The sequence below is a fragment of the Meriones unguiculatus genome, chromosome 2 (genome assembly GCF_030254825.1).
Source record: "Meriones unguiculatus strain TT.TT164.6M chromosome 2, Bangor_MerUng_6.1, whole genome shotgun sequence".
Classification (NCBI taxonomy): domain Eukaryota; kingdom Metazoa; phylum Chordata; class Mammalia; order Rodentia; family Muridae; genus Meriones; species Meriones unguiculatus.
In genome coordinates, this window is record NC_083350.1 from 75950924 (window position 1) to 75975422 (window position 24499).

At 45.8% G+C, this 24499-nt stretch overlaps 1 protein-coding gene and 1 pseudogene across 1 annotated transcript in view; both read left to right on the forward strand.

Annotated features, from left to right (window-relative positions):
* Abhd3 (abhydrolase domain containing 3, phospholipase) overlaps positions 1–21951 on the forward strand; it is a 43031-nt gene extending 21080 nt beyond the window's left edge. The window contains exons 5-9 of the mRNA XM_021642218.2: positions 8837–8949; positions 13349–13522; positions 17358–17406; positions 17485–17650; positions 21136–21951. Of these exons, the coding sequence (XP_021497893.1) occupies positions 8837–8949; positions 13349–13522; positions 17358–17406; positions 17485–17650; positions 21136–21314 (681 nt within the window). The 3' untranslated portion in view covers positions 21315–21951. The remainder of the gene's footprint in view (positions 1–8836; positions 8950–13348; positions 13523–17357; positions 17407–17484; positions 17651–21135) is intronic.
* On the forward strand, positions 13533–16862 carry LOC110551553 (small ribosomal subunit protein uS19-like; annotated as a pseudogene).
* Positions 21952–24499: the final 2548 nt, after the last annotated feature.

Sequence of the window (24499 nt, forward strand, 5' to 3'; positions counted from 1 at the left end):
CAATTAATAGGGCATAACGTACTTCTTAGAAACTCAGGCCTCAAGTGCACAAAAAATAGATGCTGTTCAATGCCAAGTGTAACTGTAGCAAGGTCTACTAAGCTACAGAACACAAGGAATGGGTAAGTAATTTCTTGGAAGAGGTAGGAAATTTCATAAAGATGGTCACATTCTGAGTTGCATATTTAAGGCTGTGACATTGAACCTTCAAGAGGTTGTCACAAGTATAACAAGAAAACTGTTACTTGTGGGTAGATAATGATGGTGGTAGTTTTTATATAATATTTTTGAGTCCTTCGGATGTTATGTATGCTATGTCAGTTATGTATTTTTACTTCACAGTTACTGACATGGTTACATAATTACATGCTTTACTTCATAGTAAAATCTAGGAAAGTATAGCCATGATCTTTTCCATCTTCCAAGTGATGGAATGAGGGGTGGGGTGGGGGAACGACAGAACTCAGACAGGGCTTTCGACCCTGAGCCTGTATTGTTGTAGGCCATCAGGCTAACCTTCCGCTTCCTCTTCATAAAGTAGCAGGAAGTCCTTCGGAAGCACGGGCTCAGTTTTGAAGAACTGTGTGGTAATCCTAAGAGCCTTAGTATCACATGGTTGTTATTTATTTGGAAGAGAAAGCATGATTTGACCATGTTCATGACTCAGAGCCATGGCAATGGCAGGAACGGGGAGTGTTGGAAGCCTGGAGGCAGGCTGAAAAGTAGTTGGCGCAGACTTACAGACTTTGGTTTGGAAGTGCATGCAGGGTGAATAGAGAGGAAAGAATGGAAATGAGGGGTTCATGGAGCAAAAGTTTTACTAGTTTATTTATTATTAGAGGGAGGTACAAGTAGACATCAGAGGACAGCTTTTGGGAATAGTCTCTCTGTAGTGTGTCAGGCAAAGCGTAACTGTAGCTGGGCGTGATGAGACACACTTGGAGCCATAGCACTAGAAGATCGACACAGGGAGATCACTAGCGCAAAGCCACCCTGAGCTGCGTATCTCAAAAAGAGAAACAAGCAAAAATTTAAAAACTAAATTGGATATTTACTTTGAAAGAATGTAATAATCTTCATCCACAAGTCTCCAAGATTAGTTTGACTTTTTTGTTTTGTTTTGTTGTTGTTGTTGTTGTTGTTTGTTTGTTTGTTAGCTTTTTCAAGACAGGGTTTCTCTGCCCTCTGCTCAAGTTTAAGGCTGGCCTTGAACTTACAGACATCTGCCTGCCTCTGCCTCCCAAGTGCTGTGCCACCATGCCCATCCCAAAAATCTCTTAAGAATTCAAAATCTCTCTATTGTGGGACCCTGTTAAAAAATAGATAGATAGATAGATAGATAGATAGATAGATAGATAGATAGATAGATAGATATGTATATACATATACATATATAGGTATATACATAAAAATATATATATGGATGTATAAATTAAGTTAAATACTTGCATACTTCAAGAGGGAAGAACCAGGACACAATCACAATCGGAACAAAGCACATTCAAACACCAGCTGTATAAATAACTCAACATCCACTCATGATCTTCTAGACTCCTTCAAAGAAAGGGCTTTGGTCAGTTCCCCAGCTCCACCCTCTGCAGCACAGGCGTCCTGTCTTCTAGGCTCACACAGCTCCACTCCCCTGCTGCTGTTGTTCGTGGTGGTCATGCCATGGCGCTGGCATCTCCAAACATGGGGGTCCCTGCTGCAGCTGGGCTGCATTCTCCCCAGTAGCCTGTCCTGGGCTCCTTCATGGCGTCAAGCCTCACTCCTCTGCATGACCCCTTCAGTCCTGGGCCTTCAGCTGCCACTGAGGCTGCACCTTCACCAATGGCCTCTCCTGGCCTCTCACAGAGCCAAGCCTCAGCTGCCCTCCATGACTCCTTCACACCTTCAAAACCAGCACCACCTGGTAACTCTGACATATTACCAAGTACGGCTGCCAACAGGAGGTACAACCATGGCCGCCTCTAAAACACAGCTTCTCTGTGCCCTCAGGAAACACTTCCCAGAAGACTTCACCTCAGTGATACTGGTCTCGTCTCACTCACCACTAATTTCCTAGCCCCAGCTGACCAGCACTGAGTCCCCCAGCAAAACAGAGGTTCCAGTTCCCTCATTCTGGTCTCTTATTAATCACAGTTGATTCTTCAGTCCCAGCTGACCAGAACGACAAAAATCTTAATTCAAACTAACAAATTCCCCAAATAGAGTCTGTAAACCTACCTCAAAAACGCCACAAGCCAGGCCTCCATCTTCTGCACTGCCCTCCACAGTCTTATCGTACAAGCTCCTACAGAACAGCTCACCATGCAGTGAGCATTCAATGGCTGTGTTTGCACAAAGTTCCAAAGTCCTTTCACAATTCTCCCCAAAACAACATGGTCAGCTCTGTCACAGCAATGCCTCACAACGTGTTAATAAAGCAATTCTAATACTTTTCAAGTAGTTATAAAAGGATATAATTATCACTGTTTTTGGACACTCAATGAAATAGCTTTTTGTTCCAAAAGAACATAATTCTGATTGCAGTTTAGTCATTCAACATCTTGAGTAGTTTTTGAGTAGGATCACAAAACAAGATGCCTATATTGATGCTTAGATCTAACTTTGGCATTTAGAGCCCTTTGTATTCTTTCTGTCATAGAGCCGTGAATGGTTTCTGTTTCTGTCTGGAGAAAGTTGTGTGTTTTTATACTTCTCGTTGTTTCAGAAAGGACTTCAGTATGGCTGAGCTCCAGAGTAAGAAAGACTTAGAGAAGATATTAAAAAATAAAAATAAAAAGGTTGAGTCAGCAAAGATCCAACAGGAAAGAACTGTCTCTGAGATTAAAGCAAAGGTGAAATGGTATTTAGGGTAAGCATTTTTTTTCTAGGAGAGGGAAAAGATGCAGAGGTAAAGGCTTTGCTGAAAGAGTCAGAGATAGACTGAGTGCTTAGGGGTGGCGATGGCCCCTGGGAAGGCTCAGGAGTTGGAGGTTACCCATCACAGTGTCCTCCTTTCTTATTAGTCTTGAGGAAAAGACAAGGGCTCCGTCTGAGGAAATGAGAACCTGCAGCTTGCTGAGCCTGCTAGCCACAGGGATCAGACAAACTGGGCCTCAGCAGACATTCCTCGGGGAACTGGAGTCCTTGGAGAAGATAAGACCTTTTCCTCTGTCCTTGCAGATAAGATCCAAGAGTTCAAGCTGTCTATAAAATGTATCATTACTGATTACTTTCTAAATTAAGCCTGGGAACAATAATTCCCCAACATAAATATTTTAATTAAAAAAAAAAAATCAAGAGCTAGAAAGAGGCTTCTAGAAAGGATTAGAAGTACCTTTATGGCCTGAGGGAGAAGGCAGAGCTGCACAGAGGTCCATGCAGCCAGGCACGACTGAGCTGTCTGATGTGTTCCCTCAGGCACTTTTCCTCCCACACTGTTCTGCTCAGTCCAAGATGCCTCATCAAGTTGGCCTGAAGGCAAGTCCATGGGGCTTCTTCTTGATTTAAAAAAAAAAAAATTATTGAAAATAGGTTCTTATCTCATACAGTTTCCCCTCCCTCTACTTCTCTTAGTTACCCCTACCTTAACCCTCCCCCAGATCCACCACCTACCCCCACCCTGTTTTCTTATCAAAAAAGAACAGGCCTCCAAGAGAAGACAGCCAAACAAGATACAATACGACAAGGCAAAAGCCTTCCTATCAAGGCTGGACAAGGCAAACCAACTCTAGAAGAGTTCCAAGAGCATGCAAAAGAGTCAGAGAGATGCCTGCTCCCACTGTTACGGGTATTAGTTAAAAGTGATGCCACACACACAACAGATGTTACACAAAAGAGATTTATTGGATGGAGGTGGAGAGATAGAGAGGAAAAGGAGAGAGAGATGGTGGGGCCCCAGGAAAGAAAGCGAGGCAGAGAGAGCCAGAGAAGAGAGTAAGAGAGACAAAGTGGCAGGTTGGTCCTTCTATAGCTTGCGCATGCGCAGCTGAACCATGCCTGCCACACACCTGGTGGGCGACATATGATGACATCATAGGTTACTAGGCAACCCAGAAGCAGGCTGCCTATGTGCTAACATTCCTCCCTTTTTCCATGGTTAAAAAGGAGGACGTTGGATGCTTCTCATGTAAGGCAGGTTAAAGTGTACAAATGTAGGTTCATTGGAAGCAGCTCCTGGTCACCACACAAGAGGATAAGAGAGAGAGACGAAAAAGTAAGAGCTCCAAAATGTCCAGATTACATGGTGAGGAGGAGGGGAAGCCCCTGCCCTGGAAAGTACAGGTTAGAGCTGGAGTTGCCAGCCATGCCCAGCAGCAGACAGGGACTGAGGAATGCTGGGAGAACCTGGAGCTGTTGGTCCTGGGCCTGAAGACACCAAGGAGTCCCACCCAAACACCAAGCTAAGAGCCATGATACCCACTCAGAGGGCCTTGTGCAGACCCATGCAGGCTCTGTGCTCGCCATTTCAGTCTGTGTGAGCCCCGCTGAGGTAATTCAGTGGCCACGTTCTCCTGAGTCCTCCATCCCCTATGCAAGGATCTGCAGTCTGTGAGGAGAGGGAACAGATGAGGCCCCCAGTTTAGACTTCTCCATGGAAAGTCTGCGTGTGGGTCTCTGTATTGGCTCTCCTCTGCTGCAGAGGAGGCCTCTCTGATGATGACCGGACCAGGCGCTGATCTATGAGTATAGCAGAATATCATTAGGAATCATTGTATTGTATTGTGTTTTTTTGTTTTTTTTTTTTCAAGACATGGTTTCTCTGTGTAGCCCTGGGTGTCCTGGACTCGCTTTGTAGACCAAGCTGCCTTGAACTCACAGAGATCTGCCTGCGCCACCACACCTGGCTCTGGTTGTTCTTTGTTTTAAGAGCGTCTTATTGGCTGGTGCTCTCCCCAAGCAAGTCAGCCTGGGCTTTGTAAGAAAGGCAGCTGAAAAAAAAATAAATAAATAAATAAAAAATAAAAAAGAAAAAAAAAAAAAAGAAAAGAAAGGCAGCTGAATTTGAGCCAGGAAGAAGCATGGGTTTTTCTTGAGTCCTTGCTTGAATTCCTGCCCTGATTTCCCTCAGCGGGACTGTAATGTGGAAGTATAGGCTGAAATAAACCCTTCCCTCAGAAAGAGAGGAGAGAGAAGCTGACTTAAGTGATGATGTTAGCATAGCTCCTGCCTGCTAAATGCTTAGCGTGACCGAAGAGCCTGTGACCTCAGACGTAGGAGTGACCCCTTAGACATGGGTACAACCACCAGCTAGGAGTGCCTTCTCCAGGGCTCCTCGTAGGCTCTCGCTCTCGTCACCATGGTCTCCTTCCACCCTTGGTGCAGCTGTCACTGTTTCTGTCCCCTTAGACCTAGGATCGTCTGGGAAGGCTTGAACACCCTGACCCAGGAACTCCATCCACCCCCCCACTCCCAAGAGACTGATTCTCTCTGGGATCTTTTGTTTAAAAGTGTCTTTGGTCTTTTATTTAAAAAGCATTCTCCATGGATGGTCACGCGTTCCACACATGACAGTCTTCCCAGCTGAGGATCGGTCACGCAGTCTGAGACCCAGCATGAGCTGTGCCTCGTGGAGACCTCTGCTGAGAAGATGTGGCTAGCTAGGCTGCTCTGAAGCATGACCAGGGCCGCTGGTATCCTGGTGCCCCTTGTGCTCACAACTGTGGGGGCGTGGGCTGTTTGCATCTGGAACCGTGACGGGAAGGCACAGGTCGCACTGGCCTCAGAGCTGATGGGGCTATTCCCTGGGGCTCTTCATTTCATGGCTCGTTATTTTTTAAAAAGTAATATACTCTCGGGCAAATTTTGACTCTCGGTCACTTTTACACACCCATCAATAGCAAGAGGAACAACTGTACCTTGAAATGCTGGTCTTACCTGTGAGACATGCTTTTTCTTTCCAGACTCCTTACTTGATTCCAACACTAAGACCAGTTTTCTTAGAACAGTGTGGGCAGGTCACTAGGAGCTGGACAAAGGATGGCTATGATTTTAAAACAAGTCACAACGTTAGTCCCATCATAAAAATAACCGCTGTTGGTGGGCAGATAAGAATCACAGGGTTGCTTTAATAGAATTATTAAATAATTGCATACAGATTACTAGACCTTGATGGAGGTGTGCAAATTTGAATATTCTAAATTCCAAACAGAAAGTTAAAATCTTAGGTGTCCTGATTCAGTATGGGGAGTGTGGTAAAGTTCCACTCAGAGAGAAAAGGATTCTGAGTCCTGGCCCTTCCTAGAGATTAGCACATTAATCTCCTCCCAGAATAGCTGCTCTGTTTCTGGTGGAACCTCAGCACTTCACAAGAACTGGTTTGCTCAGGGTAAATATACGATCCACTTTCTGCAGCTCTGTGCCTCTTGGAAAAATTGCTTAACTTTGCCCATCTAATTAATTAAAAATCACTGTATTTCCTAGTATGTAAATGAGGAACTAAGTGACATCTATGGTGCTTTTGTTTGCTTTTCTAGACAGGGTTTCTCTCTGTAGCCCTGGCTGGCCTTGAACTCACAGAGCCCACCTGCCTCTGGCTCCCAAGTGCTGGGATTAAAGGTGTGTGCCACTGCCACCCAGCTTATTCTGGCACTAAGATTCCGAGCCTAGAATTTTCCACGTGGCGTTTTCTTGTTTTCTTATAACTAGGTGTGTCTGAATGTATGCCTGTGTCCCCGTGTCCCCACATGAGCACGCATACTTCACTTAAAGCCAGCAAAACAGGAGTACGTGTTGGGAACCCTTCCTAAGCAGCGCACAGATTAAAGCTTTGCGGTATGAATGGGCTTGAGTGGACTACAAATACCAAGTAGGAAGGATTTGTTGCTTAAGTTCTCTGCAGTCTCTACAGATACGCATGGTAGATGGGCTCGCTTTGTTTGTTTTTGAGTTTTCCTTGGGTTTTCACTTCTCAAATTTAATCACAAAGATTTTTAAAGTATCTCAGCTTAGTCACCTACTAGCTTTTAAAGTGTTATCAGTGTTATCAATCTTTCAATTCCACTTCCTCACTTACAAAATAGATAAGGTAGCCGGCCTCCCTCAGGCTTCAGTGGGCACACACTTAATTATTCAGGAACCTGTAGCCAGCATAATTGTCAGGGTGAAATTTGTCTTTGTAGCATTTCACACTCTGGAGAAGATGGCAGTGGGCGACAGGCAGTGATTTTATTGGGTGGGTGAAATACTGTTACTGCCTGCAGCTGCTCCCTAATACTTGATGGCTAGGTGGCGGGGGCCTCACAGCGTGGCTATGGCTTCTCAGAACATTAAACCCGGTGGCCCCGGGAACTCATTTCAGTTTTCGTATTACCACTAGTCTCTTTAGCACGTAGTTAAGTGTCAGTTTGCCTGAGCTCACAGAGCCCTTACTCTAGTACACGCTTTTAGAGGCCTCTTCCCTCCCGCCAGGCCAGAAACAATGCCACGACTGACGAATTTCCCATAGAAACTCTCTGTTCTGTTGTATTATGTATTGAGGCATAATAAGCTTAACACAATTTAATATGTTAAGTATGTATTGCAGGGCAGCACAGCCGGGGCTGAATGAATACAGTAACATTATAGAAACGATGCACTAAGTCAATCTCATATGGCCTGTCTAGAAAGGCAGCGTCTGCAAAGCTCACTGCTTCATCAGCAGGCCATACTCATGGTGGAGGAGACACCAGCCACAGTTAGGCTTTTCTTGTTTTTCCCTAGACAGGGTCTCACTCTGTAGCCCAGGCTGGCCTGGAACTCACAGAGACCCATTGTCCTCTCTCCAGCATCATGGGTCACATGCAGGACCCCGGGAAGGGCCTGTCCCAGACAGCGCTGCCTTACCGCCATCACGTTCCCACTCGGCTGGAGTTAATGTCGGAACAGAAGGAAGGGAGTTACAAACTGGCCAAGAAAGGCCTGACTCCCTCCCAGATAGGCGTGATCCTGAGAGACTCCCATGGCGTGGCACAGGTCTGTTTTGTGACTGGTAGTAAAGTTTTGAGAATCCCTGAGTCCCAAGGCCTTGCCCCTGATCTCCCTGAGGACCTTTGCCTTTGCTTAGGAGCCGGTCGCTGTTCGCCAGAAAGCAGAAAACAGAAGGATGCTAACTTCCGCTGATTCTCCTAGAGAGCTGAACTCACCGCTTGGCTCACGGCTCCCCCCACCCAGTGGGAGTATGGGTCGTCCTCGGCCTCTGTGGCATACACTTTCTGTGAACATGCGCAATAAAATCATGGCCGCAGCGTGCCCAGCAGTTTAACCTTTTAATAACATTATTAGGAAGTCTTTTTTGCTTGCTTGCTTGTTTTTGTTTTGTTTTGTTTTGTTTTGTTTTGTTTTAAATAAAGAATTATTTTGCCTCTTAGGGAACATCCATTATTTTTTCTATAAAATGTAATTCTCTGCATTTTTCTCTCATATATTTGCATGTTTGTGTCTGTCTTAATTGGAGGTATTTTTAAGGGGCTTGTCCCATTCCTGTCAAGTTTTCTTGCAAAACTGAGCAGTGGTGGTGCACACCTTTAATCTCAGCACTTGGGAAGACAGAGGTAGGTAGATGGCTGTGAGTTCGAGGCCAGCCTGCTCTACAAAGTGAGTCCAGGCCAGCCAAGGCTGCACAGAGAAACCCTGTCTCAAAACACCAAAAAAAATTTTTTTCTTGCACATTCTGAGTGCTACCAAATCATGTTGATTTTAAGCAGCAGATGTGTGTACTAGAAGATACGAACATATTATTGTTAATAGTATGTACAAACCAAGGTTATTTTTTGTATTTGTGATTTCTTGTTTGATTGTTTTTTTAATTAAACATTTCTACTCTGTACAAATCACTCCACTTGTAGTTTAACAATTGTGTCTTCTTGTCCAGACACCACGGACTTACTGCTGTGCAAACACGGAAGACTTGGAGGCCGTTATCCACCATGTCCACAGCCTCTACCCTTTGGCCCCTTTTCTGGCAGCAGGAGTGTCAATGGGAGGGTAAGGACTGTTCTTTCTTAAATTCCAGAGAGGGCTAACAGTCCTCATGGCGTGCTCTCTCTCTCTCTCTCTCTCTCTCTCTCTCTCTCTCTCTCTCCCTCTCTCGACTACAAGCAAGGGGAGCAGTTATTTTTATTTATGTGTATGTATGTGTGTGTGTCTGTGTATGCCGTGCTGGGGGTACAGTGACTGAGAAAGCCAAAAGATGGCATTGTACCCCTTTGGGCGTGATTGACAGGAGTGAGCTGCCTGCTGTGAGTGCTGGAAACCGAGCTCAGGCCCTCTGGGAAAGCACAAGTGCATCATGGGGACTGTCTGCATCCCCTTTTGGGAACTGGCAGTTGTCACACGTACATTTGACTGATATCTGACAATCGTAACTGTTAGCATTGTGTACATTTGTGTACATGTGTGTACACACTTGTGTGTGTTTTAGAGAGAATGAGCTTAAATCTACAGTTATTATCTAGTTTTTTTCTTTACTACCACTCTCACTACTGTCCAAACTTAATTTTTTTGAGACAGAGTTCCTCTGTGTAGCCCTGGCTGTCCTGGAACTCACTAACTCACTCTGTAGATCTGGCTGGCCTTGAATTCACAGAGATCACCTGCCTCTGCCTCCTGAGTACTAGGATTAAAGGTGTGTGCTACCACTGCCCAACCCAGACTTACTTTTTAATTTAATTTTTTTATAGTGCTGGGGATTGAACCTGGAATCAATGCCTGTTAGGCAAACACTCTACCACTGAGCCACATACACTTACCCCAAACTACTGTATTTCTTTTTTTTATAATGAGAAGGTCTCTCTTGCAAATATTTGTTTATCCTATCTGCAGAATAAATTATCAAAAAATAGCAGCCAGGAGCGTTGGTACACACCTGTAATCCCAACACTCAGGGAGGCAGAAGCAGGTGGATCTCTGTAAGTTCAAGGCCAGCCTGGTCTACATTTCGAGTCCAGAACAGCCAAGGCTACACAGAGAAACCCTGTATTGGAAAAAACAAAAACAAAACAAATTAACTATTATAGATATTCCTCCTGCCAACCCCTGTAAGAGCAATGCTATTTTCCCCTCTTTCATTAGAATATTTTATGATCCATGTATTTTATTCTACACTGTTGGTACCCAGGCACACTAAATGACCATTTGCCTTTATTTTAAAAGCTAATTCTGAGGGTCTGGAGAGAGGTCTCAGCAATCAAGAACATTTGCTACTCTTATAGGGGACCCAGGGTCAGTTCCCAGCACGCACACAGCAACTCACAACTGTTTATAACTCCAGTTTCAGGAGATCCTGGTGCCCTCTTGTGGCCTCAACAGGCACTGCAGGTGCGTGATGCACAGACATACGTGCAGGCCAATGCATACATAAAATAAAAGTAAACCACCACTGTTTGGTTTGGTCTTAGTTGTTTGTTTGTGTGTTTGTTTTTAACATTTAAAGCAGAAAATATTCTTCTTAACTTTGTATTCTGGAAGTATTCATGGATGGACGGATCTAGCCATCTCTGTTTTCAGAACATCTTACAAGTGTGTGTGCTGGAAAAGGCCTCCATGAACTACCGACTCTGAAGAGAGGGTTCTACCCAGAGCTTTTCAGATTCTGATAAAGAATCCATCTCTTACATTAGCATGGAAGGTCTGACCTGACCTAGTAGAGGAAGCATTCTGAGTCAGTGTGGAAACAAGCGGAATCTCCAAGTTGTGCCAAACGGGCAGAATTTAGCATCTCTGCCGTTAGCCTACAACGTGAACCTGAGAAGACAGATGAGGGCTGAACTTTTCCCCTTCATTGTAGAAATTAGTGACTTTTTTTTTTTTTTCAAGGCTAGCCCTTACATAAAGAGGCCCCGATTGTCTATTCAGCTGCTCCTGGCAAGGCCTATTCATCCAGCAGTGAAACCCCAGGGCCCAAAGGCGGGGGCCGGCCGTCAGATTAGCCCTTTCAGCCAGTGGAATATTAATGTCTTGTAAATTACTTGAAGCAATCACCCCTTCTAGTTGCCTGGCGCTGTGATACGTCCCAAGTGGGTGCACTTCCTTTTCTTTAGAGATGCAGCTAACGAAAGCAGGAGTTTTGTGCCCAGTGAGCCATGGACTGGGGTCATCCCAGGACCTGGGCCAAGTGTGGGCTCCGAGCCAGAGCTGAGTTAGCTCAAGAAGCTCTGCAGCTCTGCATCCAGAGTCCAGCCTCCCAGTGAGCAGGGAAATGCTTCTTAAATAAGGAGAACACTCCAAACACAGAAATAAGAGTAAAACAATAACAAGAGTAAATAAATAAATAAGAGTATTATTAATTAATAACTTTATTAATTAATAAATTAATAAATAAGAGTAAAAATAAAACAGAAAGTAAGAGTAGTCCCTGCATAGTGTCGCCTCCCAGCATCAGTAATTATCAGCCCAAGAGTTTGTTTCATCACTATCACCCCCTTCTCCAGTTCATTCCCAATTCTGATTATTACTGCCTAAATCTCAGTAATCATCGTATTATTTCTGATGGTACTGAGCAGAGCACATGCCTAAAACATGGGAGGACCTGGGTTCAGCTCCTAGCACCTCAGAACCAGAAATCCGTCTGCAGGAAGGGTGGTAGCGGTTCTCCTCACCTCAGTGCCTGGTGAAGCCTCTGTCCCGGGACAGCCGGTTAAGTGGGTTGTGGAACAGGGCGATGGGATGGGCTCTTGCTTAGTCTACATGTGCAGCAGCTTCATATCGCGGCGCCTCTCAGAGTGCTAAGAAGAAAGCCAGCACTTAATACTTGAGGTGGCAGCTCTAAATGGAAGAGCTGCCTCTTTTCTACAGCCATAATGCTCTTCCACAGCAGAGCAAGATTAACACTGCTTCTTCAGCATCGCTAAGTACTGAGTGTTCACATTTCCCCGGTTATTTAATTTTATAGTTTGATAGTGCAGATGTCAAATAAAATCCATTCTTTGGTGTTTAAACCCCTTAATCCATGAGTTCTTTCTCCATCTAGGTTTTGTTTTTTTTTTTGGGGGGGGGGAGGATTGGTTTGTTGGGTTTTTTGTTTTGTTTGTTTGTTTGTTTGTTTGTTTGTTTGTTTTTCAAGACAAGGTTTCTCTGTGTAGCCCTGGCTGTCCCAGCCTCTGTAGACCAGGCTGGCCTCGACCCCTGCCTCTGCCTCCTGACTGTGGGATTAAAGGTGTGCACCACTGGGGTTGGGGATCCAGCTCAGTGGTAGAGTGCTTGCCCAGCAAACACAAAGCCCTGGGTTCACTCTGGGGGGCAGGGGGGAGGTGCGCACCTCCCCCACCAGGCCATCCAGTTCTTTTATTCCCACAGTGCTCCCCACCGGTGAAAGGAGGGGCCCTTCTTTCAGGGTAAGCTAATAACCTTTGGGTACAGTACTTTGACACTATTTTACTCCTGAGTAATAACCAGGAACTGCCTCTGAGGATTTGGCTGTGCCTATCTCAGGGACTTTCTCCTTTGGAACCTTCCCGGCTGTTCCGGTTTGTGTACTTTGCCAGCCTCTGGCCGCTACCTGACCTCCAGCTGAAGTGTAAAGTTGTCACACGAGAACCACAGGCTGAACCCCGTGCACGACAGAAAACATCTTCCAAGCGGCGTTAGTGACCACAGCACTGCATGCCAGTCCTAAAGTTATCCTAAAGGGTCATTTCCAGGTCACACGTGATGGAGCACATCTGTCACTCTAGCCCTCCTGGCGACTGAGGCAGGAGGGTTGGAAGTTCCAGGCCAGCCTGGGCTAAAAAGAGTGAAATCCTGTCTCAAGAAAACAGTCGTTATCTGGGCTGCAGGATGCTTCAGGAGCTGAGGGTGCTTGCTGCCATGCGTGATGGCCTGAGTTCTGGTTTGTCTCACGGTTCGGCCGAGTGCGGTGTGAGCAAGCACATGGGTCAGACACGGGTGCACACTGTCCTCCCAGACAGAGGCAGAGGTGGGGGAACACGAGGCCCCGTTTTAGGGAAGGGAAAAAGTGCTTTGAAATGCAAATACAACACGGGCAGGCCACAGGTCACTGGGACCCAAGTTCGACCCCCTGGACCCGCAGGGTGGAGGGTGCGAACTGACTGGAAAATAGCCCTCTGACATCCATTCACACTGCGGCATGTGCACACGCACAGGTAAATAATACGTGTAAAAACTCCTAGAGAACGTGAGTGTGAGGAAGGACCAAAGGTGGCCTCTCCACAGTGCAGGACTTAAACCGTGGTCGCGGTGATGATGAACTAAGTCCCAAGAACTTAGCTTCCCCGGGAAGCTAAGACAGAAGAGTCGGGGGCTCAGGGTTAGAGTGTGCGCTCAGGGTCGGTCGGGCTGCCTGAGACCTTACCTCAAAAAACAGAACAGCTGAGGAGGTGTTGTCAAAGGCGTGAGCAGTCACAGCCTTCTGCTTCTCCCGCTTTAGAATGCTGCTTCTAAATTACCTGGGAAAAATCGGCTCCAAAACGCCTTTGATGGCAGCGGCAACATTCTCAGTTGGCTGGAACACTTTCGCTTGCTCGGAGTCGCTGGAGAAGCCCCTGAACTGGCTGCTTTTTAATTACTACCTGACAACGTGCCTCCAATCTTCCGTGAAGAAGTAAGTCAGCTCTAAGCCTTCCGTTACCGAACATTTCAGCTCGCGTAACGCAGCAGTATGAAACCTCAGAGTGTAGCACTACGGGCTGTGTATCTGTTTATGTGGTTTATTACTGTACCAAAACATCTCTGCATTATGAATGAACAGCAAAAGTTATAAGCTGAAAATGTGTTTAAAACTAATGAAGCATCCTGTGCGTCTGCTCCCCACGTCCACCCCGCTTTGAAGGTTGCTATTCTGAATTATTCTGAAAACTCCAGCGTTAGAATGGAGTATGTTTGGTGGTACGTGTGGGCTGTTCCCTTACATTTGTTGGTTGTTGATCTTTCCCAAACCTAATTCTCAGGTAATGTGTTAAGAGTCTCCTCTGCGGCTGGGCGTGGTGGCACACCCCTTTCATCCCAGCACTGAGGAGGTAGAGGCAGGCAGATCTCTGAGGTCAGAGCTAGCCTGGCCTAAGGAGTGAGCTCCAGGACAGCCTGGGCTACACAGAGAGGCCCTGTGTCTTACGGTTTTATTGCTGTGAATTTATTTAAATTTATTTTGTGTGCATTGGTGCGACGCTGTCAGATCTCTGGAACTGGAGTTACAGACAGTTGTGAGCTGCCGTGTGGGTGCTGGGGATTGAACCCAGGTCCTCTGGAAGAGCAGACAGTGTTCTTAACTACTGAGCCATCTCTCCAGCCCCTGCAACAACTCTTCTAAAGGAAAACATTTAGTTGGAACTGGCTTACAGTTCAGAGGTTTCGTCCATTGTCATCGTGATGGGAAGTGTGCAGGCAGACATGGTGCTGGAGGAGGAGCTAAGAGTTGTGCATCTGGATCCACAGGCACCAGAAAAAGAGACTGTGAGCCAACTAAAGCTGGCTTGAGCTGCTGAGCTGCTGAGACCTCCAAGCCCACCCCACAGTGACACCTTCCTCCAACAAGGCCACGCCCACTCCAGGAAGGCCACGCCTCCCAATAGTGCCGCCCCCTGTGGGCCAAGCATCAAACACATGAGTCTGTGGGGGCCATTCCTATTCCAACCACCACAACACAAAAACACCAAACTAACGAAAGAGTGTCCCGTGCTGAGTGATACAGTTGAATAAAACAGAATTTCCTTAAGCAAATTCTCACGAGCATGGCGTGTTTTAGAAAAGGGAGGGTATGAGCTGGAAAGATGGCTCAGCAGGTAAAGGTGCCTGCCATCAAGCCTCATGAGTTTAGTTCCCATGATCTACAGGGGAGAGAACAGAGTCCCTTACCAGGACCTTTGACCTCTACACACATACCGCCATACACACATGAACACAAAATAAATCATTTTTTTTTATTTTAAGAAAACTTATTCAAAACAATAGAGTGCAGTTCACTTTCATAGTCATAACTTATGTTTTATTTGTTTGTTTTTCTCTTTCTAGAGACAGGGTTTCTCTGTGTAGCCTTAGCTGTCCTGGACTCGCTTTGTAGACCAGGCTGGCCTAGAACTTACAGAGATCCGCCTGCCTCTGCCTCGGGAGATGGGATTACAGGCATGCACCATTTTGCCTGGCTACCTCATAGTTCTTTTATTTCCAAAAAAATGTCTTTGCATCCATTTTTCTGGAATTGTATATCTTCCATCAGTGAAACCAGCATGGGAGCACAGAACATCAAGATGTTTCTATTCTTGTTTCTTTAATGGCTGCTACTGTTTGTTTGTTCAGTGCTGGGGACTGAATCCAGAATCTCACCCATGCTGGGCACATGCTCAGTTACTGAGGTTCCCCCCCCCCCAGCCATACCATGCATATTTCAGTGAATGGAAAAATGTAAACTCTAAAAAAGTTATAATTAACGTATATGTGTGTGTGATTTCATGAAAATTACTATCCTGAAAATTGTTACCTAACACTGGATTAAATTTACCTACTGTTTAGTTACAAATATTGATTATAATTATTATTGCTAAAAATACCATAGCCGTGGTTACTGACATGGTCATAGTGAAATGGGAATAGTGGCAAGAAAAATGAAGACTGTTTGGGTTACCGTATTAGTTGTGGCTCAGTGGTAGGATGTGTGTGTGCCGTGTCCAGTGTCCTGGGTCCAGCCCTATCTCTGCCAAGAGACAGCCATATATTGGCCACAAAAGAAAAGTGACCAGGGCCAGTGTGGTGACTGCCTGCCTTCCAAGGCTGGCCTGTTCCACAGAGTGAGGCGGCCTGCCTAGAACCCACGTGGAGCCAGATGTGGCGGTGCAAGTCTGTATCCCAGCTCTCCAGGAAGATGAGAGACAGAAGTCTAGCCTGGCGTATGCCGTGGTGAACAGCACAGGACCAGTCTGGTGTACACAGTGGCACACAGTAAGAGGTCTTGTCTCAAACAAGGTGAAAAAAAATGGGAGCCTACACCAAAGTTTTCCTCTAAGCTCACCATGTGCACCATAGCATGTCACACACACACACACACACACACACACAAACACACACACACACGGAGCACTTTCTTTAGATAACTTGCTAATCCTTTTGACCAGATTGGCTTTTTAGCAGCAGTGTACAGATGCTCTCTGTTATAAGACAACCTATACATTATTTTCTATCATCATGGAGCTAGGTTTTTCTTTCTTAGCTGAAAAGAAAAAAAGTACTTAAAAAAGCAGCTGTGTGTGGTGGTCCACACCTTTAATTCCAGCATTTAGGAGTCTCAGGTGGGTCTCTGTGAGTTCAAGGCCAGTCTGGTCTACAGAGTAGGTTCCAGGACAGCCAAGGCTACACAGATAAACCTTAATTCGAGAAACAAACGAACAAAAAGTACTTAAAATAATACCTTGAGAATGAATATTGATGTACTTACTAATCCTGTCCGATTAAGAAAACTTAAGATGCGCCCGCGATAACTGCGCAGACGCAGCCGACGCTTCCTTTTCCGAGCAGCCCCCGCGATGGCTGAAGTGGAGCAGAAGCCGCAGACCTTCCGCAAGTTCACTGACCGTGGCGTGGACCTGGACCAGCTGCTTGACATGTCCTATGAACAGCTGACGCAGCTGTACAGCGCCCGCCAGAGGCGGCGCCCGAACCGGGGCCCGCGGAAGCAGCACTCTCTTCTCAAGCGCTTGAGGAAGGCCAAGGAGGAGGCTCCGTCCGTGGAGAAGCACCTGAGGGACATGATCATCCTGCCCGAGATTTTTGGGCAGCATGCTGGGCGGGTACAATAGCAAGACTTTCAGCCAGGTGGAGATCAAGCCGGAGATGACTGGCCACCACTACCTAGGCGAGTTTTCCATCACCTACAAGCCGGTGAAGGAGGGCCGGCCGGCATCGGCGCCACCCACTCCTCCCCCTCATCCCCCTCAAGTAGCCGTGGCCAGTAAAGACTCGTGTTTAGTCCCTGGAAAAGAAAGAAAAGAAAGAAAGAAAAAGAAAGAAAGAAGGAAGGAAGGAAGGAAGGAAGGAAGGAAGGAAGGAAGGAAGGAAGGAGAAGGCTCGAGATCCTTTCATTACATTTTTATTGACTTGCTCTGTGCGTGCTGTGGAGATGAGAGCAGTCTGTGCATGTGTTCTCTTCCCACCGTGGGAGTCCGGAACTCAGGTCATCAGCCTTCACAACATGTATCCTTCAGCCACTGACCCATCTCACCGGCCCAGGGAATAGTATTTTACTACCAGCTTTGCGCCCTGGGCTAGGCCAGTTATTATCTGCTTATAGGAGACAGGGTTTCTCTGTGTAGCCCTGGGCTGTCCTGGAACTCGCTTTGTAGGCCAGGCAGCCTCTGCCTCCCAAGTGCTGGAATTAAAGGCATGCGCCGCCACACCTGGCTTGGCAGGGATGATCTTAATTTTTGGTTACGAAATCTGTTTTGTTCCAGGCACCGGCATATGTTTGTCAAAGAAATTGACATGGACCAGGTTATGAAGGTAAGAGGAAGCTTTTCCTAATAGGTGTATTTCCTCGTGTGACCCCGAGAACAGATTCAGCCTGGTTTTGCTCCTCAGGCTAAGTCCATCAGAGAGTTTGATAAGCGGTTCACCTCGGTCATGTTTGGATACCGAACAATCGACGACTACTACACCGATGCCAGCCCCAACCGCAGACTGAAGTCAGTGGGGATCCCAGTGCTGTGCCTGAATGCCGTGGATGACGTGTTCTCACCCAGCCATGGTAAGAGCAGCCGTCTGCTCCCCTGGAGGGACACAGCTTTTGTTTTTAAAGTCTTAGTCTTACCTCTGTCTGCGTGCACATATGCCGCATGTGTTGGTACTTAGAGGCCAGAAGTGGGCGACAGATGCCCTGGAGCTGGAACTGCAGCTTGTTAGCTGCCAGACAGAGGTGCTGGGAACTGAACCAGGGCCCTCTGGGCCAGCAGCAAGCACCCTTAACTGCTGAGCCAGCTCCCTGGCTCCTGGTTTAACTTTTGAAATACTGCTGTTGTTCCCTTTTAAGGAAGTATGATAATAGAAACGTGAAGGCTGCTCTTCTGTTACGATTTTTTTTTTAAGCTGCCTGTCACGGTGGTACATGCCTGTAATCCCAGCACTTGGGATACTGAGGCGAGACGATGAGAAGAGCTTGAGGCCAACCTGAACTCAATAGGCTGAAAAGCAGCCTGGGCTAGCAAGACATTATCTCCATACATGAAAGCAAGCAAACAGAAGTTAGGCCTTTCTAAGTTAGTGTCCAAGTATTTCAGATCACATGCTCCGGGTCTCAGGCAGAGACTCAGCCCAGTTAGAGCGCTGGTATTTTGTGTGTTCGTGTGTCCATAGAACCTTTTGTTCCTCTAAAATACAGGTCCTTTAATAGATTATACTCTGGCATCTTTGGGGAAAATATTGTCGTTATTTGCCTCTTCTTCTGGAGTTCTAAAGTAAGAGAATTTGAAGTTTTCTTCCCTTTTAACCTGGAAGAGAACTTGAGAATTTAGAAACACAATGCCCTTGAGTATTTCAATGCTAGAAGCAAATTTGGTCTGAAAGTTCATTTCTGAAGGAAAAGGGTCTAGTTTTTCCCCCTGGATACTGTAAGAAAGAAAATTATTCCAAAATTAACTTTTCCGCTCTTCTTAATTCAAGAATAGCAATTAGGCAAGAGAGATGGCTCAGTGATTAAGGGCCTGTATTGTTCTTTTTTTGTTTCTATTCACTTTACATCCTTGTTGTAACCCTATCTCTCCTCTCCTCCCACTCCCCTGGGTGTGAGTTGCCTTGTGAGAGCTGGGACTCAAACTCGGGGCCTCAAGAAAAGCAACCAGTGCTTTTAACCACTGAACCACCTCTCCAGTCCCTCAAAAACCAAAGTCTTAAACATTTTCTCCAACTACTTAACTGAAAACACTTCTTTAGGGCTGGGATGGGGCTCAGTGGTAGGGTGCTTGCTGGACAGGTGAAAGGCCTCGAGTTCGGTCACCACTAAAGAGCAAAACTACCCAGACCCCAGGCTTAACACACGCATTGGAGACGTTTTAGAAAATCCCAACGTTCAGAGACATTTTAAATCACCCACCATTTCTGTGAGAGATCACATTTCGCCAGAGGTGATTTTCAGTAGCTAGCACTTTGGGCCTCTGGTTATAGATGAGAAAATGAAACTGACTTTAGTATCTATTAAATTGCATGGTGGCTGCTTCACATGATTTCACTGGGTAAGTTCTGATATTTCTGTCCTTTTTATACTTTGCTGCATTTGCTACAAACAAGTCTCCCAACATTTAACCTGACTCACTAGGGTAAAGTTTGAGCTCATTATTTCCTATTTTTTCCCAGGGCCTTAAGCTATTCTTACACATAGTGGACATTTGTCTGCGTCCTGAGGGAACAGGCGTCCTACTTCACTCACATGACCGCCGCGTGGCAAAGCCTTTGTTCTGAGGAGGCGTAGTAGAGGGAGAAACTGCTGACAGTGCTGAGTGAAGCCCACTGGGAACTCAGGCCCTCAGTTAGCCTGCGGGGTGAGACACACACACTCTCACACCCACACACTCTCACACCCACACACTCTCACACCCACACACTCTCACACTCACACACTCTCACACCCACACACTCTCACACTCCCACACTCACACACTCTCACACTCACACACTCTCATTCATACTCACACACTCTCACACCCACACTCACACCCACATACTCTCTCACACACCCACACACACTCACTCTCACACACACTCACATACAGTCACACACTTCACGCTCACACCCCCCACACACTCACACACACACTCTAAAGCCTGGGAGAAAAGGAAAACAACTGTAATTCATGCTTTCGAAGCTTCTGCAGGAAGTAAGCGTGACAGAAGGCATGCAAACAGTGCTGTTACTAGTGAGTTACTTCTCTCTAAAATGTCTCTCAGGAAAAGATAATCACCCTGCCTTAGATGTCTCGGCAGCAGAAGATGAGTACTTTTTACTTACTGGATGGAATTTTATTTCTTATTTTTGCTGTCATTATATGTCTGCTTTTACTCTACATATTACATTTGGAATTTTAAGCCCTTTGTAAAGATGTCAGTCATCTTTGAAAATCTAAATTTATGTAAACTTAATCAAAATTATACAGAATGGATTTACAATCCCACAAAGATGGCTTAGTTTTCATTTCTCAATGAGTGAGCCTATATTTTCATTTTACTGTGTCTTGACTTTCTGTGTGTGTGTTTGTGCATGCGAGGCCACCCGTGCACACCAGTGCTACTGCACGTGTGGAAGTCAAAGTCAGTTCCGTCTCCACGGCACGTGGGTCCCAAAGATAAAACTCAGGTTATCCGGCTGGAGGGGTAGCTCAGTGGTTAAGAACACTGGCTGTTCTTCCAAAGAACGCAGGTTCAAATCCCAACACCCACATGGCCACTCACTGCCTGTGCCTCCAGTTCCAGGGGATCTGACTCCCTCACACAGCCTACATGGAAGCAAAGCACCAATGTAAACTAAAAGAATAAAGTCAAACAATTTTTAAATGGTCCCCAGTAAGCACTAGAAGGTGGCGCACACCTGTAATCCCAGCACTCAGGAGGCAGTGGCAGGTGGATCTCTGTGAGTTTGAGGCAAGCCTGGTCTACAGAGGGAGTTCAGGACAGCCAAGGGTACACAGAGAAACCCTGTCTGGAAAAGAAAGGAAAAACAAAAAAACCTCATGTTCTCAGTAGTAGCACTCTTTGCAGCTGAGCCATCTTAACAGCCCAAGAAACAGCCAATACCTTTAAGTTTTATAAAATCTTGGATTGATTCTTCTAGAAGAAAATTATCTAGTGAAAGACTATAAATATGAATTATAAGAATATAGTCGTTGGTATAAATTAGTCAAACATTCAATTTAGCCATGCTTGTTACAAGTTTTCGCTGTTTGTTCTTTTGGTTTTTCAAGACAGGGTTTCTCTGTCTGTCCTGGAACTCACTATGTAGACCAGGCTGGCCCCAAACTCAGAGATTTTCCACCTCTGCATCCCTGAATGCTGGATTACAGGTGTGTGTCACCGAACCCACTGTTATTACATGGCTTTGTTTAATGACGGTTTTACTGATTACAAATAATGAAGTATACTTTTTCTAACAACAACAAAAAAGTTAATGATCTCTCTCTCTCTCTCTCTCTCTCCCACCCCTCTACCCCACTTCTCTACCCACTCCCTCTACTTCACTGCTTCCAGCTATCCCAATAGAAACTGCCAAGCAAAACCCTAACGTGGCTTTGGTCCTCACTTCTTACGGAGGTCACATTGGTTTTCTGGAGGGAATCTGGCCTAGGCAATGCACTTATATGGACCGAGTCTTCAAGCAATTTGTGCAGGCCATGGTTGAACATGGCCACGAACTCTCCAGCATGTAATTCCCTGGGTGCGTGTGAGTCTGAGCCACCGCTGTTACGGCAGCTTCGTGCACAGACTTTAGCCACTGTGTGTAAAGCTGGGAAGCCAGCAGGCCGGTGAAGAGGTCCAGAGTGACGCGCAAAAACTTCTTAGGGAAGCAAAACAACTTTGTAGCGAGAAACTAAAGATAGTTTAGATCATTACTGTTGTAGATCTTATTTTTACTATGCCTTACCAAGTATGACCTTACAATTAAGTAGTCCTATGGAACAGATTTGCACTTAACCAAAACTATTGTGTAAAAAAAATTTAATTCCTCAGGGTTTTAATTTAGGCTAGTATTTTTAGATTACTCAGTTCAGGTGATTTAATAGTACTTTAATAACTGATAAGAGATTTTGATGATTTGAATGTAAGTTCTAAGAGGGGCTTTCATGATAACAAGAAACTGAAAAGGAATCAATTACAATGTGCTAAGTGTTCTGACTTTAAATGGCAAATGCAACAATGTTAAACTGACTTCGATACTTGCTCTTTACTCTGACAAAATTAAATTAGGGCTGATTTATGTTTTATAATTATTATCATTTACATGCTTATTTTTAAAATAGTTTATGTGCATATGTATATCATATTAAATTAAATTCTATCATTTTACATTGTTTCTTTGTGATTTTCTAAAAAACATTTTATTTATTATGTATACATTGTTCTATCTGCATGTACACCTTCATGCCAGAGGAAGACATCAGATCTTATTATAGATGGCTGTGAGCCACCATGTGGTTGCTGGGAATTGAACTCAGGACCTCTGGAAGGGCAGCCAGTGCTCTTAACCTCTGAGCCACCTCTTCAGACCCTCTTTGTGGGTTTTTAATCTGTTGGGTATGGTGGCATACAGCTTTAATCTCAGCACTCGGGAGCCACAGGCAGGAGGATTGCAGTGAGTCTGAGGCCAGCCTAGACGATAATGAGCTCCAGTGAGCCAGTGCTAAACAGTGTGACCCAGAGCATAATATGTGAGAAATATACTAACAATAATGTCAGGAATGTATTATCAAGAAACTTGCTCCACTATTTGCAAAATACAGGCTGACACATATAATGCTTAAGAATATTTTCAAGATTTAGGGATATAGGTCAATTTAGGAATATAGGTTGCTGGCCTACCTTGCAGAGAGCCTTGATTTAATCACCAAAACGACATAAAGTGTATCATGTGGCCGAGCACACAGCCTGTGGTCCCAGCACGTCAGCTTGAGCTTCAAGAAGCTGTTGTAATACAGTGTACATGCCTATGTCCTAGGCCCTGAATCTGATCCCTCAATACAACAGGGAAAAATAGTCATTTTGTATTCCTTGGCAAGTTGCCTTTTGTGGAAGTCATACCATACCATTCCTGCGAGCCCAACAGCGGTGCCTGTGGCCGCCATTCTTACCTGTTGGCGTACCCTTTTCAAACTCATTTATATTTCTTATATCTCTTTGTCCCTACTCCACCCCAATCTAACACCCCAACACCAGGTAGGGGACAGAAAGGGTTAGTGGGAGAGGGGCACAGTCCTCTTAGCTGCTGGTTAAGGTCATCGGGTTCCTTGGAGCCAGTCCAATCCTCCTTTCAGGAGATCTCCAACTTCTTGTCTCACTGCATCAGCAGCAACAGGAGCTGCAGTGGGGAAGCAACAGCCTTGTTCTCTCTTAGAATTCCTCAACATGCTCTGGGCTCTGGCATTTATTCTCTCTCCAGAGTCCTCAGATTTAAGCTATCTGTAGTTGGCAAAGAGCTCCTCTCAGAGCCCACACAAGGCAAATAGTCTGCTGCTGTGGACCATCCGAATCAGTCCCACATCCCACACCTGGGATTAAAACAAAAACGTGTTTGTATCCACAACACTTACCAAAACTGTTTTTGTTTTGTTTTTTGAGTTTGTCTGTTTTGCCCTGGCTGGCTTGGAACTTACTATGTAAGTCAGGCTGGCCTCCAACTTACGGAGATCCACCTGTCTCTTACTCCCAAGGCTGGATTAATGGCGTGTGCCACCAAGACTGGTTCCAAAACTGGATGTTTTTATTTCTGATACATGTCTCATTATGTAACCTATGCTGACCCAGCTTCAGTTTCCTTAATAGCTGGCAGACAAAGTTGTAACCATGCCTGATTTCTGTGTGTGTGTGTTTTCTGCTGAGACAGGGTTTCTCTGTGTAGCCTTGACTGTCCTGAACTCACTTTGTAGACCAGACTGGCCTTGAGTTCACAGAGATCAGCCTGCCTCTGCCTCCCCGAGTGCTGGAGTTACAGGTATGCACCATTGTGCCTGGCTCAGGCCGAATTTCATATGAATATAATGTATTTTGATCAAATAGATCCCCACTTCTTCCCTCCAATTCTTTCCATACCCATTCCTGCCTTTTTCCCCCTCCTAACCTCAAGTGTTCCTTTTAAAATTAAGTGAATCCACTTAGTGTAAGACCATCAGTGGCAACATGGGTAGCCTGTCAGGCGATGCATCCAAAGAAAATGAACTCCTCCCCGGTAGCCCCTGGCTGCCAAGAGTGCCTGTATTCCCATGTCTCAGGGCCCGTCATGTGGTAGAAAGACTATGAGAACTAACGGGAGTGGAGGAGTGGGCACAACAGCAGTTATTTACAGCCAAGGAAGGCCCTTGCCCTGACTGGGACCAGTGGAGAAATGAAAACAAGGTTAACACAGAGACAGAAGGCCTGGAGTCATGTGGACCACAACCTCTCATGGGAAAGCCCAGCATGTTTATCAAAGAGCTGAAAAAAACAAGCCAGGGTTAGTGGAGAGGAATAAAGAGGCCGGATTCGTGGTGTAGAGCTGGATCACAGAAATAGGCTCAGCTCCTCTAGACAGGAGCAGTCTTCAAGCATAAACACGGGGCAGGGAGAACTAAGGTGGACGCTGTCTGCACACATTGCCCACACTCAGACCCCCGAGGAAGGCTTTGCCATCTTCCTCCGATCCTAACCCTGAGCTGGGGCAGGGGGCAAGCGTGGGGCAGGGAGCATTGCTATTTCCCTCCAGGTGTGACGCTAGGATCCTTGGCACAGTAGTGCCCACGCCAACGGCATACATTCACTCGGGACCTCACTCGCTCGGGGCAGTCAAAATCCCACTGTGGATTAGGGAGGGGCCGTGAAGTCCTCCTCATGGCTGAGAAGGCGGTTTGTCTTGTTTTTGTAT